This window comes from Xiphophorus hellerii, chromosome 22 (genome assembly GCF_003331165.1).
Source record: "Xiphophorus hellerii strain 12219 chromosome 22, Xiphophorus_hellerii-4.1, whole genome shotgun sequence".
Taxonomy (NCBI): domain Eukaryota; kingdom Metazoa; phylum Chordata; class Actinopteri; order Cyprinodontiformes; family Poeciliidae; genus Xiphophorus; species Xiphophorus hellerii.
The window spans coordinates 19432526-19449090 of NC_045693.1; the positions used below are offsets into that span (position 1 = coordinate 19432526).

Consider the following 16565-nt stretch of genomic DNA (forward strand, 5'->3'; position numbering starts at 1 on the left):
TATACTATACATTTCTGCTGTCAGCTATGGGCTTGAGAAAAGGATCATGACCCCATAATTAAGATTTGCGCATCAAAACAAGTCAACAAAGTTCCAGCATCTTATCAGGATCCCTCCTGAGTGTCTTCTTTTGGAGTTTGAGAACTTTCCACTGAGAGGAGACCTTCCAGCAGGCCCACAACTCACAAGTAGTCTCCATAATTTCTTACCTAGAAACATCTTGGATTTGGCCAGAACGAGCAGGAAGGGGAATATCTGGGTTCCTGTTGTAGCTTTTATCGCAGCAAATCAAACTTGGATAAAGAAAAGATGATGGATGTCGCTTTTTTTTTTTTACTGGAAGAAAATTCACTTTAGTTAAGAGCTTGACTCAGCAAGGCACACAGCTTGTCTTTCAATAATGCATTTAATCAGATAATGAGAGAGAAAGGAAAGAAAGGTTGAGTAGAATCTAGCATTTCATTTAAAGGAACTCAGAGTTGATTGGATGAGGTTTCCGCAGAAACAACTTAAGCCTCGTTCTGCTCTTCTGGCTCTTTCTTCTCTTCTTCAGATTCTGCCAAACAGAAAAATGCTCAACCTTAATTTTTCTCATGAAGTCACAACATTTCTTTGGGCTTCTGTTTTTCGTATTCAAGGCACTGCATGGAACAAATTGAGATAGATTCTTACTTTTGAGCTGAATGGGACCCATGACCAGAGTTTGGCTCTCATGTTTGGGCTCCAGCTCCCTGGCCTTACGTCTGCTGCATCCGCGGCGGCAGCGGGAGTTGCTCTCGGAGGCGGGACAGATCAGGGCCTTGCACTGGAGGTACACAGAGTCTGTGCCTCGCAGGAACATGAAGGTCTTGAATGTAAAACGGGCTCTGTACCAGCTGCCAGAAGAGATGGGGCGATACGTGCTGTCAACACTGCATCTGGAAGTAAAAGCAGAAAAAAAAAATCTCTTTATAGCAAAAGAAAAAGGAAAAAACAAGCAGAAAAAGGCAACTATAGTGAGCTGCATTTTCTCGTTTTACCCATTTCGCACTAAGTAATAAGGTCTGGTTTCGAAATCGAAGGGCGATGGGGCGGCCACGCAGGTGTCCAGGAAGAGGACAAGGTCACTGTCATGCGTACTCATGTCCACTTGAACATACAAGTCCTGGTTGAGAGCAACCTGATACGGGACATTAGTTACCTGAACGGAAGAGAGCGAAATATCAGCATCGTACCATTTCCAACAGAAACCTTCCACGGTTCCATCTTCATGACCAAACATTACCTTATAGGAGAAGCTGCTGGACGTGTAGAAAGCCATGCTGGTGTTGTATCGCCCCGAACCAGCGATGCTGCTGTTACCCCCGTTACTCACAACAAACATGATCTGGGAGACAGAATCCGGCTCCATGGTGCAGTTGACGTTCATCTTCAGGTACGACTGACGCACAATCTCTCCTTGCGACGAGGGAAACCCGCGGATATTGTTGGTGTACACAACTCTGCCGTTGTTGAACTGTTCATCGAGGAAGGTTTTGGGACATGAGAATCTGCATGCGGTTCTCGAGAGTTGGCGAACTTCACAGAATGATGCTGGAAATTTTTTAAATAGTGTTCATATTTTTTGAGAATGTGGTGAGTTGCTTACGTGTTTGACGGTTCCACAAGAGTTGAGGGGGAAACTGAAGACCACCTCGTAGCTGGATATGTTTGGTTTGCAGTACGGATCATCCAGGTACAAACTGTGGCCGTTGTAGCCCAGAGAGTTCAGGTAGGGTAGGTTGATAACGATGTTCATGTTGTCTGAAGAACAGTCAACACGACCTGAAGGAGAATTTTGTTCAATATTTAATAAACAAATAGATAATTGTGCCCTAAAATGCCATAGAAAAGTAACCATGCTTCTTTTTGCACAGTTTGTCAAAAACATAAATGTATATTTTTGGAATCTTATGTGGCAGACCAAAGGTGTCCAAACATTTGCGACAGGAGCCAAAACTACCAAGTTGAATTTAGTCATAGAACACAAAAACTGAATTTTTGTGCCGTGGTGGCGTAGTGGTTAGCGCGACCCATATTTGGAGGCCTTGAGTCCTCGATGCGGCCGTCGCGGGTTCGACTCCCGGACCCGACGACATTTGCCACATGTCTTCCCCCCTCTCCTTCCCTGTTTCCTGTCAGCCTACTATCATATAAGGGACACTAGAGCCCACAAAAGACCCCCTGGAGGGGTAAAAAAAAAAAACAGAATTTTTATTAAGAAAATGTAAACTATTTTAGTGTAAAATTTATTCACTCTAACTTGCTTAGCAATAAGTTAAATTTAAAGTATTTTAATGTACTCCAACATCTGCTGGGGATGGATACCAGTGGTTTGGTAGCGATCATTTGAATTACCAGAAACTAACATTCAGAGACGCCTGCTGACTCTGAGTCCACCAACCAGATAGTTTGCAATGGATATTAGTACATTTATTCATAACCCCTCGTGAAGCAACTTTTTTTGGTGTGACTGATGTTGAAAAGAAAGGCCCACGGAGTAAAGATGTAAATCTTGACTCAACCAATTCAACAATTGCCTCACGTAGAATTGACAACTGAAAGATATAAACAGGAAAACCCAGGCGTACCTGAGCCGGGTTTCAGAGAGCTCATGAACTCGGCTCTGAATCCCCGGCCGACCACAGACCTGTCCGACCTGAAGATCACTGTCATGTAGTTGGAGGTGGAGTAGAAAGTGCTCAGACTGTTGTTGCACACTTTCCCCAAGTATGGTGAAGAAGTGTACGGTCCGTCGTAGATTGAAATGTAGTCGCAGCTGCAACAGTTCTCCAATCTGTTTGTGGAAGCGGCAAGAAAATGTAAACACTTTTTGCAAAAGATTTGTAGAAATGTAAAACCAAATCCTACAATATTTTCCATTTTTGTAATGTGACTGGATTTGACTGTTTCTACTCACTGCAGGTAAGAAAATGCCAAGAAGATCCTTTGGTCGTATGCAGCTCTGAGCTGCCACACGCAGTAGGAGTTGTCGTTGTAGTAGTCGGGGTGGTTGGGGCTTGAAATGGTGCCAGAGCCAAACAGGGAGCCTCCGCATGGCCCTGATAAAGGAGAATAAGATCTCATTGATGTTTCTTTTTTAATTATTTATTTATTATGATAATTTTGCATTTGCTGTGAATCAGCATGATTTAAATAGACTGTATTAAATTAATATTTAATCACATTTCTTTAAAATTTTCTATTATCTTTATCCATCCCCTCCAGATGGACGGATGGATAAAGTTCTATTATTGTGCTCAACGTGTCCCTTTAAAATAGATCTAGAGTTTACCTGTGGTGGGAACTTCAGTGGTCCATTCACAGTAAGCTGCATGAGTCAGAAAAAGAATATATATATTTTTTTCTCATATATTTCACAACAGACTTACAGTAATCAAAGCATGTCTAAATATGAATGCAGATCCAGCTGATATTGGCAAATTTGTGCTTACAGTAGTAGTCATGGCAGCAGTTTCCATTCCACTGACATGAGTATTGGCAGGAGCAGCTTCCCAGGTAGCTGCCACAGTTGTTTTCACATGACTGTTGAGCTGCCATACACAGGAGGATTAAAATATTCCAATAATCAATGGAAAAGTAGAGAGTAATCCTCAACTTTGTCTTTATCTTTGGTAAACCATGTGAAAAAAATGCATCCGTGTTTTCAGTTTTTATGTGACAAATAGTGAAAACGTTCAATCGGTATAAATACTTTTAAAAGAAACAGTAGAAGTGTCTGCTTTGCTAATCATTGCCATGTTCATTTATTGTAATCTTTAAAAATTGAAACAAATGTATTTATTTTCTTCTGTTAAAGCAGGAGTGTCGAACTCCAGTCCTCAAGGGCCGGTGTCCTGCAACTTTTAGATGTGCCTCTGCTGCACCACACCTGAATAGAATAATTAGGTCATTAAGGCTCTGGAGAACTGATCTACACAAGGAGGAGGTAATTAAGCAATTTCATTCCAGTGTTTTGTACTTGTGGCAAAACTGCAGGACAGCGGCCCTCGAGGACTGGAGTTTGACACCTGTGTGTTAAAGGCTCTGATGATGATGTCTTACATGTGGTGGGATCAGGATAGGTGGTTGGGGTGGAGGATCCACAGTAATGTCTTTTTCTATGCTATGCAATCGAAATGAAATACATTCAAGTTCGTGGTTCTAATGTGACAAAATGTAAAGAAAGTTTAAGGAGTATAAATACTTTTCAAAGGAACTATGCTTTGCTTGTTTTTGTCATGTCTATTCATCGTAATTTTTAATAAATCTGTTAAATTCTATTAAAATCTCTGACGTTTTGTCTTACATGTGGCGGGATAAACGGTGGTGTCGGCGTATCCACAGTATGCTGCAAGAAAAAGAAAAAAAAATGCACAAACTTTTTGCAGCAATGTGTAGACGAGCTTTTATGAGCACTATCAACTAACAACCTGTTGAGGTTGAACTCACAGTAGTAGTCATGGCAGCAGTTTCCATTCCACTGACAGGAAGTGGAGCAGGAGCAGCTTCCCATGTCGTATCCACAGTTGTATCGACAAGAAGGTTGAGCTGTTGAACAAGTCAGAGAGAAAGTAAGCAACTAATTCACAAATGTTGTTTCTGCAAGGCTCTTCAAAAGTTCACAGCATGCAGAAGCCCTACAAAAATATTCATGTGTTCAACTTTTTCCACATTATTTTCATGTTTAACCCACAAAAATGTATAGGTCTAATTAAAATTTTAGGGAAAGGTAAATAATAACATCCAATTTGTTTAACAGAAAGGAAAATCCATTTGTATTCCAACCTGATTGGGAAACATCTTTTAGAAGTGCAGTCACATCTGCAGTTCTCTGTACATGTAGAGGTTTGAATGTCTTGGTGAGTTTACAGTTTTGCAACTATTGTAACTATATTTAAAAAAGAGGGTAACTGGACCTTTTCTGCATGTTGGTCAGGAAAGAGAAAGGATGCATTTAATTTTTATTTTGTGAAAAATAATTTGATATTCTCAACTCTGTTTTTTTCAATGCTATGCAATTGCAGTGAAATGTATCCAAGTTTGCAGCAGTAATGTGACAAAATGTAAAGAAAGTTTAAGAGGAATAAATTATTTTCAAAGGAACTATGCTTTGCTTGTTTTTGTCATGTCTATTCATCGTAATTTTTAATAAATCTGTTAAATTCTATTAAAAGCTCTGACGTTTTGTCTTACGTGTGTCGGGATTAGCGGTGGAGTCGTCGTATCCACAGTATGCTGCAAGAAAAAGAAAAAAAATGCACAAACTTTTTGCAGCAATGTTTACACGAGCTTTTATGAGCACTATCAACTAACAACCTGTTGAGGTTGAACTCACAGTAGTAGTCATGGCAGCAGTTTCCATTCCACTGACAGGAACTGGAGCAGGAGCAGCTTCCCATGTCGTATCCACAGTTGTATCGACAAGAAGGTTGAGCTGTTGAACAAGTCAGAGAGAAAGTAAGGAAGTAATTCACAAATGTTGTATCTACAGTACAAGGCTATTCCAACCTTCAGTGGATGCAGAAACCCTACAAAAATATTCATGTGTTCAACTTTTTCCACATTATTTTCATGTTAAACCACAAAAATGTATAGGTTTAATTAAAATTTTAGGGAAAGGTAAATAATAACATCCAATTTGTTTAACAGAAAGGAAAATCCCTTTGTATTCCAACCTGATTGGGAAACATTTTTAGAAGTGCAGTCACATCTGCTGTTCTCTGTACATGTAGAGGTTTGAATGTCTTGGTGAGTTTACAGTTTTGCAACTATTGTAACTATATTTAAAAAAGAGGGTAACTGGACCTTTTCTGCATGTTGGTCAGGAAAGAGAAAGGATGCATTTAATTTTTATTTTGTGAAAAATAATTTGATATTCTCAACTCTGTTTTTTTCAATGCTATGCAATTGCAGTGAAATGTATCCAAGTTTGCAGCAGTAATGTGACAAAATGTAAAGAAAGTTTAAGAGGAATAAATTATTTTCAAAGGAACTATGCTTTGCTTGTTTTTGTCATGTCTATTCATCAAAATTTTAAATAAATCTGTTAAATTCTATTAAAAGCTCTGACGTTTTGTCTTACGTGTTTCGGGATAAGCGGTGGTGTCGGCGTATCCACAGTATGCTGCAAGAGAAAAAGAAAAAAAATGCACAAACTTTTTGCAGCAATGTTTAGACGAGCTTTAATGAGCACTATCAACTAACAACCTGTTGAGGTTGAACTCACAGTAGTAGTCATGGCAGCAGTTTCCATTCCACTGACAGGAACTGGAGCAGGAGCAGCTTCCCATGTCGTATCCACAGTTGTATTGACAAGAAGGTTGAGCTGTTGAACAAGTCAGAGAGAAAGTAAGGAAGTAATTCACAAATGTTGTATCTACAGTACAAGGCTATTCCAACCTTCAGTGGATGCAGAAACCCTACAAAAATATTCATGTGTTCAACTTTTTCCACATTATTTTCATGTTAAACCACAAAAATATATAGGTTTAATTAGAATTTTAGGGAAAGGTAAATAATAACATCCAATTTGTTTAACAGAAAGGAAAATCCCTTTGTATTCCAACCTGATTGGGAAACATTTTTAGAAGTGCAGTCACATCTGCTGTTCTCTGTACATGTAGAGGTTTGAATGTCTTGGTGAGTTTACAGTTTTGCAACTATTGTAACTATATTAAAAAAAGAGGGTAACTGGACCTTTTCTGCATGTTGGTCAGGAAAGAGAAAGGATGCATTTAATTTTTATTTTGTGAAAAATAATTTGATATTCTCAACTCTGTTTTTTTCAATGCTATGCAATTGCAGTGAAATACATCCAAGTTTGCAGCAGTAATGTGACAAAATGTAAAGAAAGTTTAGAGGAATAAATTATTTTCAAAGGAACTATGCTTTGCTTGTTTTTGTCATGTCTATTCATCGTAATTTTTAATAAATCTGTTAAATTCTATTAAAAGCTCTGACGTTTTGTCTTACGTGTGTCGGGATTAGCGGTGGAGTCGTCGTATCCACAGTATGCTGCAAGAAAAAGAAAAAAAATGCACAAACTTTTTGCAGCAATGTTTACACGAGCTTTTATGAGCACTATCAACTAACAACCTGTTGAGGTTGAACTCACAGTAGTAGTCATGGCAGCAGTTTCCATTCCACTGACAGGAACTGGAGCAGGAGCAGCTTCCCATGTCGTATCCACAGTTGTATCGACAAGAAGGTTGAGCTGTTGAACAAGTCAGAGAGAAAGTAAGGAAGTAATTCACAAATGTTGTATCTACAGTACAAGGCTATTCCAACCTTCAGTGGATGCAGAAACCCTACAAAAATATTCATGTGTTCAACTTTTTCCACATTATTTTCATGTTAAACCACAAAAATGTATAGGTTTAATTAAAATTTTAGGGAAAGGTAAATAATAACATCCAATTTGTTTAACAGAAAGGAAAATCCCTTTGTATTCCAACCTGATTGGGAAACATCTTTTAGAAGTGCAGTCACATCTGCTGTTCTCTCTACATGTAGAGGTTTGAATGTCTTGGTGAGTTTACAGTTTTGCAACTATTGTAACTATATTTAAAAAAGAGGGTAACTGGACCTTTTCTGCATGTTGGTCAGGAAAGAGAAAGGATGCATTTAATTTTTATTTTGTGAAAAATAATTTGATATTCTCAACTCTGTTTTTTTCAATGCTATGCAATTGCAGTGAAATGTATCCAAGTTTGCAGCAGTAATGTGACAAAATGTAAAGAAAGTTTAAGAGGAATAAATTATTTTCAAAGGAACTATGCTTTGCTTGTTTTTGTCATGTCTATTCATCAAAATTTTAAATAAATCTGTTAAATTCTATTAAAAGCTCTGACGTTTTGTCTTACGTGTTTCGGGATAAGCGGTGGTGTCGGCGTATCCACAGTATGCTGCAAGAAAAAGAAAAAAAATGCACAAACTTTTTGCAGCAATGTTTAGACGAGCTTTAATGAGCACTATCAACTAACAACCTGTTGAGGTTGAACTCACAGTAGTAGTCATGGCAGCAGTTTCCATTCCACTGACAGGAACTGGAGCAGGAGCAGCTTCCCATGTCGTATCCACAGTTGTATTGACAAGAAGGTTGAGCTGTTGAACAAGTCAGAGAGAAAGTAAGGAAGTAATTCACAAATGTTGTATCTACAGTACAAGGCTATTCCAACCTTCAGTGGATGCAGAAACCCTACAAAAATATTCATGTGTTCAACTTTTTCCACATTATTTTCATGTTAAACCACAAAAATATATAGGTTTAATTAGAATTTTAGGGAAAGGTAAATAATAACATCCAATTTGTTTAACAGAAAGGAAAATCCCTTTGTATTCCAACCTGATTGGGAAACATTTTTAGAAGTGCAGTCACATCTGCTGTTCTCTGTACATGTAGAGGTTTGAATGTCTTGGTGAGTTTACAGTTTTGCAACTATTGTAACTATATTAAAAAAAGAGGGTAACTGGACCTTTTCTGCATGTTGGTCAGGAAAGAGAAAGGATGCATTTAATTTTTATTTTGTGAAAAATAATTTGATATTCTCAACTCTGTTTTTTTCAATGCTATGCAATTGCAGTGAAATACATCCAAGTTTGCAGCAGTAATGTGACAAAATGTAAAGAAAGTTTAGAGGAATAAATTATTTTCAAAGGAACTATGCTTTGCTTGTTTTTGTCATGTCTATTCATCGTAATTTTTAATAAATCTGTTAAATTCTATTAAAAGCTCTGACGTTTTGTCTTACGTGTGTCGGGATTAGCGGTGGAGTCGTCGTATCCACAGTATGCTGCAAGAAAAAGAAAAAAAATGCACAAACTTTTTGCAGCAATGTTTACACGAGCTTTTATGAGCACTATCAACTAACAACCTGTTGAGGTTGAACTCACAGTAGTAGTCATGGCAGCAGTTTCCATTCCACTGACAGGAACTGGAGCAGGAGCAGCTTCCCATGTCGTATCCACAGTTGTATCGACAAGAAGGTTGAGCTGTTGAACAAGTCAGAGAGAAAGTAAGGAAGTAATTCACAAATGTTGTATCTACAGTACAAGGCTATTCCAACCTTCAGTGGATGCAGAAACCCTACAAAAATATTCATGTGTTCAACTTTTTCCACATTATTTTCATGTTAAACCACAAAAATGTATAGGTTTAATTAAAATTTTAGGGAAAGGTAAATAATAACATCCAATTTGTTTAACAGAAAGGAAAATCCCTTTGTATTCCAACCTGATTGGGAAACATCTTTTAGAAGTGCAGTCACATCTGCTGTTCTCTCTACATGTAGAGGTTTGAATGTCTTGGTGAGTTTACAGTTTTGCAACTATTGTAACTATATTTAAAAAAGAGGGTAACTGGACCTTTTCTGCATGTTGGTCAGGAAAGAGAAAGGATGCATTTAATTTTTATTTTGTGAAAAATAATTTGATATTCTCAACTCTGTTTTTTTCAATGCTATGCAATTGCAGTGAAATGTATCCAAGTTTGCAGCAGTAATGTGACAAAATGTAAAGAAAGTTTAAGAGGAATAAATTATTTTCAAAGGAACTATGCTTTGCTTGTTTTTGTCATGTCTATTCATCAAAATTTTAAATAAATCTGTTAAATTCTATTAAAAGCTCTGACGTTTTGTCTTACGTGTTTCGGGATAAGCGGTGGTGTCGGCGTATCCACAGTATGCTGCAAGAGAAAAAGAAAAAAAATGCACAAACTTTTTGCAGCAATGTTTAGACGAGCTTTAATGAGCACTATCAACTAACAACCTGTTGAGGTTGAACTCACAGTAGTAGTCATGGCAGCAGTTTCCATTCCACTGACAGGAACTGGAGCAGGAGCAGCTTCCCATGTCGTATCCACAGTTGTATTGACAAGAAGGTTGAGCTGTTGAACAAGTCAGAGAGAAAGTAAGGAAGTAATTCACAAATGTTGTATCTACAGTACAAAGCTCTTCCAACCTTCAGTGGATGCAGAAACCCTACAAAAATATTCATGTGTTCAACTTTTTCCACATTATTTTCATGTTAAACCACAAAAATATATAGGTTTAATTAGAATTTTAGGGAAAGGTAAATAATAACATCCAATTTGTTTAACAGAAAGGAAAATCCCTTTGTATTCCAACCTGATTGGGAAACATTTTTAGAAGTGCAGTCACATCTGCTGTTCTCTGTACATGTAGAGGTTTGAATGTCTTGGTGAGTTTACAGTTTTGCAACTATTGTAACTATATTTAAAAAAGAGGGTAACTGGACCTTTTCTGCATGTTGGTCAGGAAAGAGAAAGGATGCATTTAATTTTTATTTTGTGAAAAATAATTTGATATTCTCAACTCTGTTTTTTTCAATGCTATGCAATTGCAGTGAAATGTATCCAAGTTTGCAGCAGTAATGTGACAAAATGTAAAGAAAGTTTAAGAGGAATAAATTATTTTCAAAGGAACTATGCTTTGCTTGTTTTTGTCATGTCTATTCATCAAAATTTTAAATAAATCTGTTAAATTCTATTAAAAGCTCTGACGTTTTGTCTTACGTGTTTCGGGATAAGCGGTGGTGTCGGCGTATCCACAGTATGCTGCAAGAGAAAAAGAAAAAAAATGCACAAACTTTTTGCAGCAATGTTTAGACGAGCTTTAATGAGCACTATCAACTAACAACCTGTTGAGGTTGAACTCACAGTAGTAGTCATGGCAGCAGTTTCCATTCCACTGACAGGAACTGGAGCAGGAGCAGCTTCCCATGTCGTATCCACAGTTGTATTGACAAGAAGGTTGAGCTGTTGAACAAGTCAGAGAGAAAGTAAGGAAGTAATTCACAAATGTTGTATCTACAGTACAAGGCTATTCCAACCTTCAGTGGATGCAGAAACCCTACAAAAATATTCATGTGTTCAACTTTTTCCACATTATTTTCATGTTAAACCACAAAAATATATAGGTTTAATTAGAATTTTAGGGAAAGGTAAATAATAACATCCAATTTGTTTAACAGAAAGGAAAATCCCTTTGTATTCCAACCTGATTGGGAAACATTTTTAGAAGTGCAGTCACATCTGCTGTTCTCTGTACATGTAGAGGTTTGAATGTCTTGGTGAGTTTACAGTTTTGCAACTATTGTAACTATATTAAAAAAAGAGGGTAACTGGACCTTTTCTGCATGTTGGTCAGGAAAGAGAAAGGATGCATTTAATTTTTATTTTGTGAAAAATAATTTGATATTCTCAACTCTGTTTTTTTCAATGCTATGCAATTGCAGTGAAATACATCCAAGTTTGCAGCAGTAATGTGACAAAATGTAAAGAAAGTTTAGAGGAATAAATTATTTTCAAAGGAACTATGCTTTGCTTGTTTTTGTCATGTCTATTCATCGTAATTTTTAATAAATCTGTTAAATTCTATTAAAAGCTCTGACGTTTTGTCTTACGTGTGTCGGGATTAGCGGTGGAGTCGTCGTATCCACAGTATGCTGCAAGAAAAAGAAAAAAAATGCACAAACTTTTTGCAGCAATGTTTACACGAGCTTTTATGAGCACTATCAACTAACAACCTGTTGAGGTTGAACTCACAGTAGTAGTCATGGCAGCAGTTTCCATTCCACTGACAGGAACTGGAGCAGGAGCAGCTTCCCATGTCGTATCCACAGTTGTATCGACAAGAAGGTTGAGCTGTTGAACAAGTCAGAGAGAAAGTAAGGAAGTAATTCACAAATGTTGTATCTACAGTACAAGGCTATTCCAACCTTCAGTGGATGCAGAAACCCTACAAAAATATTCATGTGTTCAACTTTTTCCACATTATTTTCATGTTAAACCACAAAAATGTATAGGTTTAATTAAAATTTTAGGGAAAGGTAAATAATAACATCCAATTTGTTTAACAGAAAGGAAAATCCCTTTGTATTCCAACCTGATTGGGAAACATCTTTTAGAAGTGCAGTCACATCTGCTGTTCTCTCTACATGTAGAGGTTTGAATGTCTTGGTGAGTTTACAGTTTTGCAACTATTGTAACTATATTTAAAAAAGAGGGTAACTGGACCTTTTCTGCATGTTGGTCAGGAAAGAGAAAGGATGCATTTAATTTTTATTTTGTGAAAAATAATTTGATATTCTCAACTCTGTTTTTTTCAATGCTATGCAATTGCAGTGAAATGTATCCAAGTTTGCAGCAGTAATGTGACAAAATGTAAAGAAAGTTTAAGAGGAATAAATTATTTTCAAAGGAACTATGCTTTGCTTGTTTTTGTCATGTCTATTCATCAAAATTTTAAATAAATCTGTTAAATTCTATTAAAAGCTCTGACGTTTTGTCTTACGTGTTTCGGGATAAGCGGTGGTGTCGGCGTATCCACAGTATGCTGCAAGAGAAAAAGAAAAAAAATGCACAAACTTTTTGCAGCAATGTTTAGACGAGCTTTAATGAGCACTATCAACTAACAACCTGTTGAGGTTGAACTCACAGTAGTAGTCATGGCAGCAGTTTCCATTCCACTGACAGGAACTGGAGCAGGAGCAGCTTCCCATGTCGTATCCACAGTTGTATTGACAAGAAGGTTGAGCTGTTGAACAAGTCAGAGAGAAAGTAAGGAAGTAATTCACAAATGTTGTATCTACAGTACAAAGCTCTTCCAACCTTCAGTGGATGCAGAAACCCTACAAAAATATTCATGTGTTCAACTTTTTCCACATTATTTTCATGTTAAACCACAAAAATATATAGGTTTAATTAGAATTTTAGGGAAAGGTAAATAATAACATCCAATTTGTTTAACAGAAAGGAAAATCCCTTTGTATTCCAACCTGATTGGGAAACATTTTTAGAAGTGCAGTCACATCTGCTGTTCTCTGTACATGTAGAGGTTTGAATGTCTTGGTGAGTTTACAGTTTTGCAACTATTGTAACTATATTAAAAAAAGAGGGTAACTGGACCTTTTCTGCATGTTGGTCAGGAAAGAGAAAGGATGCATTTAATTTTTATTTTGTGAAAAATAATTTGATATTCTCAACTCTGTTTTTTTCAATGCTATGCAATTGCAGTGAAATACATCCAAGTTTGCAGCAGTAATGTGACAAAATGTAAAGAAAGTTTAGAGGAATAAATTATTTTCAAAGGAACTATGCTTTGCTTGTTTTTGTCATGTCTATTCATCGTAATTTTTAATAAATCTGTTAAATTCTATTAAAAGCTCTGACGTTTTGTCTTACGTGTGTCGGGATTAGCGGTGGAGTCGTCGTATCCACAGTATGCTGCAAGAAAAAGAAAAAAAATGCACAAACTTTTTGCAGCAATGTTTACACGAGCTTTTATGAGCACTATCAACTAACAACCTGTTGAGGTTGAACTCACAGTAGTAGTCATGGCAGCAGTTTCCATTCCACTGACAGGAACTGGAGCAGGAGCAGCTTCCCATGTCGTATCCACAGTTGTATCGACAAGAAGGTTGAGCTGTTGAACAAGTCAGAGAGAAAGTAAGGAAGTAATTCACAAATGTTGTATCTACAGTACAAGGCTATTCCAACCTTCAGTGGATGCAGAAACCCTACAAAAATATTCATGTGTTCAACTTTTTCCACATTATTTTCATGTTAAACCACAAAAATGTATAGGTTTAATTAAAATTTTAGGGAAAGGTAAATAATAACATCCAATTTGTTTAACAGAAAGGAAAATCCCTTTGTATTCCAACCTGATTGGGAAACATCTTTTAGAAGTGCAGTCACATCTGCTGTTCTCTCTACATGTAGAGGTTTGAATGTCTTGGTGAGTTTACAGTTTTGCAACTATTGTAACTATATTTAAAAAAGAGGGTAACTGGACCTTTTCTGCATGTTGGTCAGGAAAGAGAAAGGATGCATTTAATTTTTATTTTGTGAAAAATAATTTGATATTCTCAACTCTGTTTTTTTCAATGCTATGCAATTGCAGTGAAATGTATCCAAGTTTGCAGCAGTAATGTGACAAAATGTAAAGAAAGTTTAAGAGGAATAAATTATTTTCAAAGGAACTATGCTTTGCTTGTTTTTGTCATGTCTATTCATCAAAATTTTAAATAAATCTGTTAAATTCTATTAAAAGCTCTGACGTTTTGTCTTACGTGTTTCGGGATAAGCGGTGGTGTCGGCGTATCCACAGTATGCTGCAAGAAAAAGAAAAAAAATGCACAAACTTTTTGCAGCAATGTTTAGACGAGCTTTAATGAGCACTATCAACTAACAACCTGTTGAGGTTGAACTCACAGTAGTAGTCATGGCAGCAGTTTCCATTCCACTGACAGGAACTGGAGCAGGAGCAGCTTCCCATGTCGTATCCACAGTTGTATTGACAAGAAGGTTGAGCTGTTGAACAAGTCAGAGAGAAAGTAAGGAAGTAATTCACAAATGTTGTATCTACAGTACAAAGCTCTTCCAACCTTCAGTGGATGCAGAAACCCTACAAAAATATTCATGTGTTCAACTTTTTCCACATTATTTTCATGTTAAACCACAAAAATATATAGGTTTAATTAGAATTTTAGGGAAAGGTAAATAATAACATCCAATTTGTTTAACAGAAAGGAAAATCCCTTTGTATTCCAACCTGATTGGGAAACATCTTTTAGAAGTGCAGTCACATCTGCTGTTCTCTCTACATGTAGAACTTTGAATGTCTTGGTGAGTTTACAGTTTTGCAGCTATTGTAACTATATTTTAAAAAGAGGGTAACTGGACCTTTTCTGCATGTTGGTCAGGAAAGAGAAAAGATGCAATTAATTTTTATTTTGTGAAAAATAATTTGATATTCTCAACTCTGTTTTTTTCAATGCTATGCAATTGCAGTGAAATACATCCAAGTTTGCAGCAGTAATGTGACAAAATGTAAAGAAGGTTTAAGAGGAATAAATTATTTTCAAAGGAACTATGCTTTGCTTGTTTTTGTCATGTCTATTCATCGTAATCTTTAAAAAAAATAGTGTTAAATTTTGTTAAAGCCTCTGATGATGTTGTCTTACATGTGGCCGAATAAGTGATGGTGTCGATGTATGAAAAGTGCCATTGTTGTTGTACAGGTAGTACAAATAGAAATAATGAAACCAATAGTGGAAATATTTTCAATCTAAGTAATGTCAACATTGTACCTTCTGCTGAGTAATCCGTTTGTGGAGTCGTCCAACCTGAAGGATTTTAAAGCACTTTGTGTTAGTTGAGATAAGAATAATAATCTGAAAATATGTTGTTTTTATTTACACTAAATGGTGCTCAATTACCTTCCGTTGTCGTGCTACCTAGAGGATTTGAAAACATTTTGAGTTAGTTGAAGTAAGGTTAATAATCTGAAATAAATATTGCTTGGATTTACATTAAGTTGTGCTCATTTTTATAGATATCCAAATTTCTTTTCAGAAGTAGGAACTGATGTTCTAAATGTTGAAAAAGGTTATTTAATTAAACAGAATGGTACCTTGCACTCCTTGTGTGATGAGCACGCTGCAAAGAAACACAAGAGCTCTCATGGTGAATCTGTTTCCCCAACTCTCCATCTGCTTCATCTCCTGAGCTCTGCTGCTTATATGCTCAAAAACTGACTGGTTACTGCACCCATAAAGCTTCTGATGTCACCGAATGTTTGTGTGAAATATCATCCAGTAACATATACGTATGAGAAGCACACAGTTGATTAAATATAATAAATGATGATGATAGATGTGTGGTTTGTAAAGCCTTAAAAATGAGCAGATTATAGTCATAAATTAGCATCAGTGAATAAGAATGGACATGCCATCTCAAGCATAAATGTATATAAGGATGAAAATATGTTAAATAAATTATAGACATCTCAAAAGAGGATTTATCTGGACCCTGAGACTCTTTATTTAGATGCAGTCTGATGATAACACATTTACATGTTTGAAGATATTTATCTGATTTAGCTGTTTTCTCTCATAGTTTCCAAACATATTTATTATGTTTGATAACAACATAATAAATATGTTATTAAGCATTTTTTAATAAAAATGCTTAATAATTTTTTTTTTTTTTTTTTTTTATCAGATCTGTCTAGATGTGCTCCTTCCAAAATTTGTCACTCTAAAAGTCATAAGGCTTTTCTCAAAAGTCTTGGCAATTTGGAAAACGTGAGGGGAGCTTTTGAAATTTTCTTGGTCAGCAATGATTTTTGCCTTTAACCGCTCCCATGAATCCCATTGTCCAGTCTCTTTCTTATTATTTAATCTCTTATCTGGGGCAAGTAAAATCTGCAGTGTTGCAACTGCAAATGTTGCTCTAGGATTTTTTTTTTTTTTTTTTTGTGACGTGTGGTTTGAGTTATCAATCATTCATTGTAGTTCTTTGGAACTACAATGTGATGAAATGTAAAGAAAAACACTGGAACACTCTTTAGAAATAGCTGTGCTAGATCTGTTAATCTTTAATCTTAGATTATTAGATGCATTAATTGATGTACAATGTTTTCATCTGCACTTGAGTGTCTCTAAGCTGGGACATGATGTGTCGCTTTTTCAGATCTTTTGTTACTTCATCATGTCAGGGAGGTTCTATTTAAGTGACTTCT

The 16565-nt window shown here is 36.3% G+C and overlaps 1 protein-coding gene across 5 annotated transcripts; it reads right to left on the reverse strand.

Annotated features, from left to right (window-relative positions):
* Window positions 1–387: 387 nt before the first annotated feature.
* LOC116713656 (deleted in malignant brain tumors 1 protein-like) lies at window positions 388–15558 on the reverse strand. 5 transcript variants are annotated; one of them, XM_032553867.1, is made up of 36 exons: window positions 15456–15558; window positions 15262–15279; window positions 15133–15168; window positions 14255–14353; window positions 14113–14154; window positions 13365–13463; window positions 13223–13264; window positions 12477–12575; window positions 12333–12374; window positions 11585–11683; window positions 11443–11484; window positions 10697–10795; window positions 10553–10594; window positions 9806–9904; window positions 9662–9703; window positions 8914–9012; window positions 8772–8813; window positions 8026–8124; window positions 7884–7925; window positions 7136–7234; window positions 6994–7035; window positions 6248–6346; window positions 6104–6145; window positions 5357–5455; window positions 5215–5256; window positions 4471–4569; window positions 4328–4369; window positions 3474–3572; window positions 3314–3349; window positions 2939–3080; window positions 2610–2815; window positions 1628–1803; window positions 1265–1495; window positions 1020–1180; window positions 673–917; window positions 388–556 (listed from the first exon to the last, which is right to left on the reverse strand). In XM_032553867.1, the coding sequence occupies exons 1-36, from the start codon at window positions 15541–15543 to the stop codon at window positions 510–512; spliced, it is 3177 nt and encodes a 1058-aa protein (XP_032409758.1). In that variant the 5' UTR covers window positions 15544–15558; the 3' UTR covers window positions 388–509. The 5 variants fall into 5 exon arrangements, with proteins under 5 accessions (XP_032409758.1, XP_032409759.1, XP_032409760.1 ...); XM_032553868.1 differs by lacking the exons at window positions 12477–12575; window positions 13223–13264; XM_032553869.1 differs by lacking the exons at window positions 8026–8124; window positions 8772–8813.
* Window positions 15559–16565: the final 1007 nt, after the last annotated feature.

What these genes read in the sequence shown, in the direction of transcription:
- LOC116713656 (XM_032553867.1), bottom strand. Translation starts at nt 15,543, where the DNA reads ATGAAGCAGATGGAGAGTTGGGGAAACAGATTCACCATGAGAGCTCTT. An exon ending in CACCGCTAATCCCGACACAC is followed by an intron (nt 12,576 to 13,222) that starts GTAAGACAAAAC and finishes CTTGTTCAACAG; the next exon opens with CTCAACCTTCTTGTCAATAC. An exon ending in CACCGCTAATCCCGACACAC is followed by an intron (nt 8,125 to 8,771) that starts GTAAGACAAAAC and finishes CTTGTTCAACAG; the next exon opens with CTCAACCTTCTTGTCAATAC.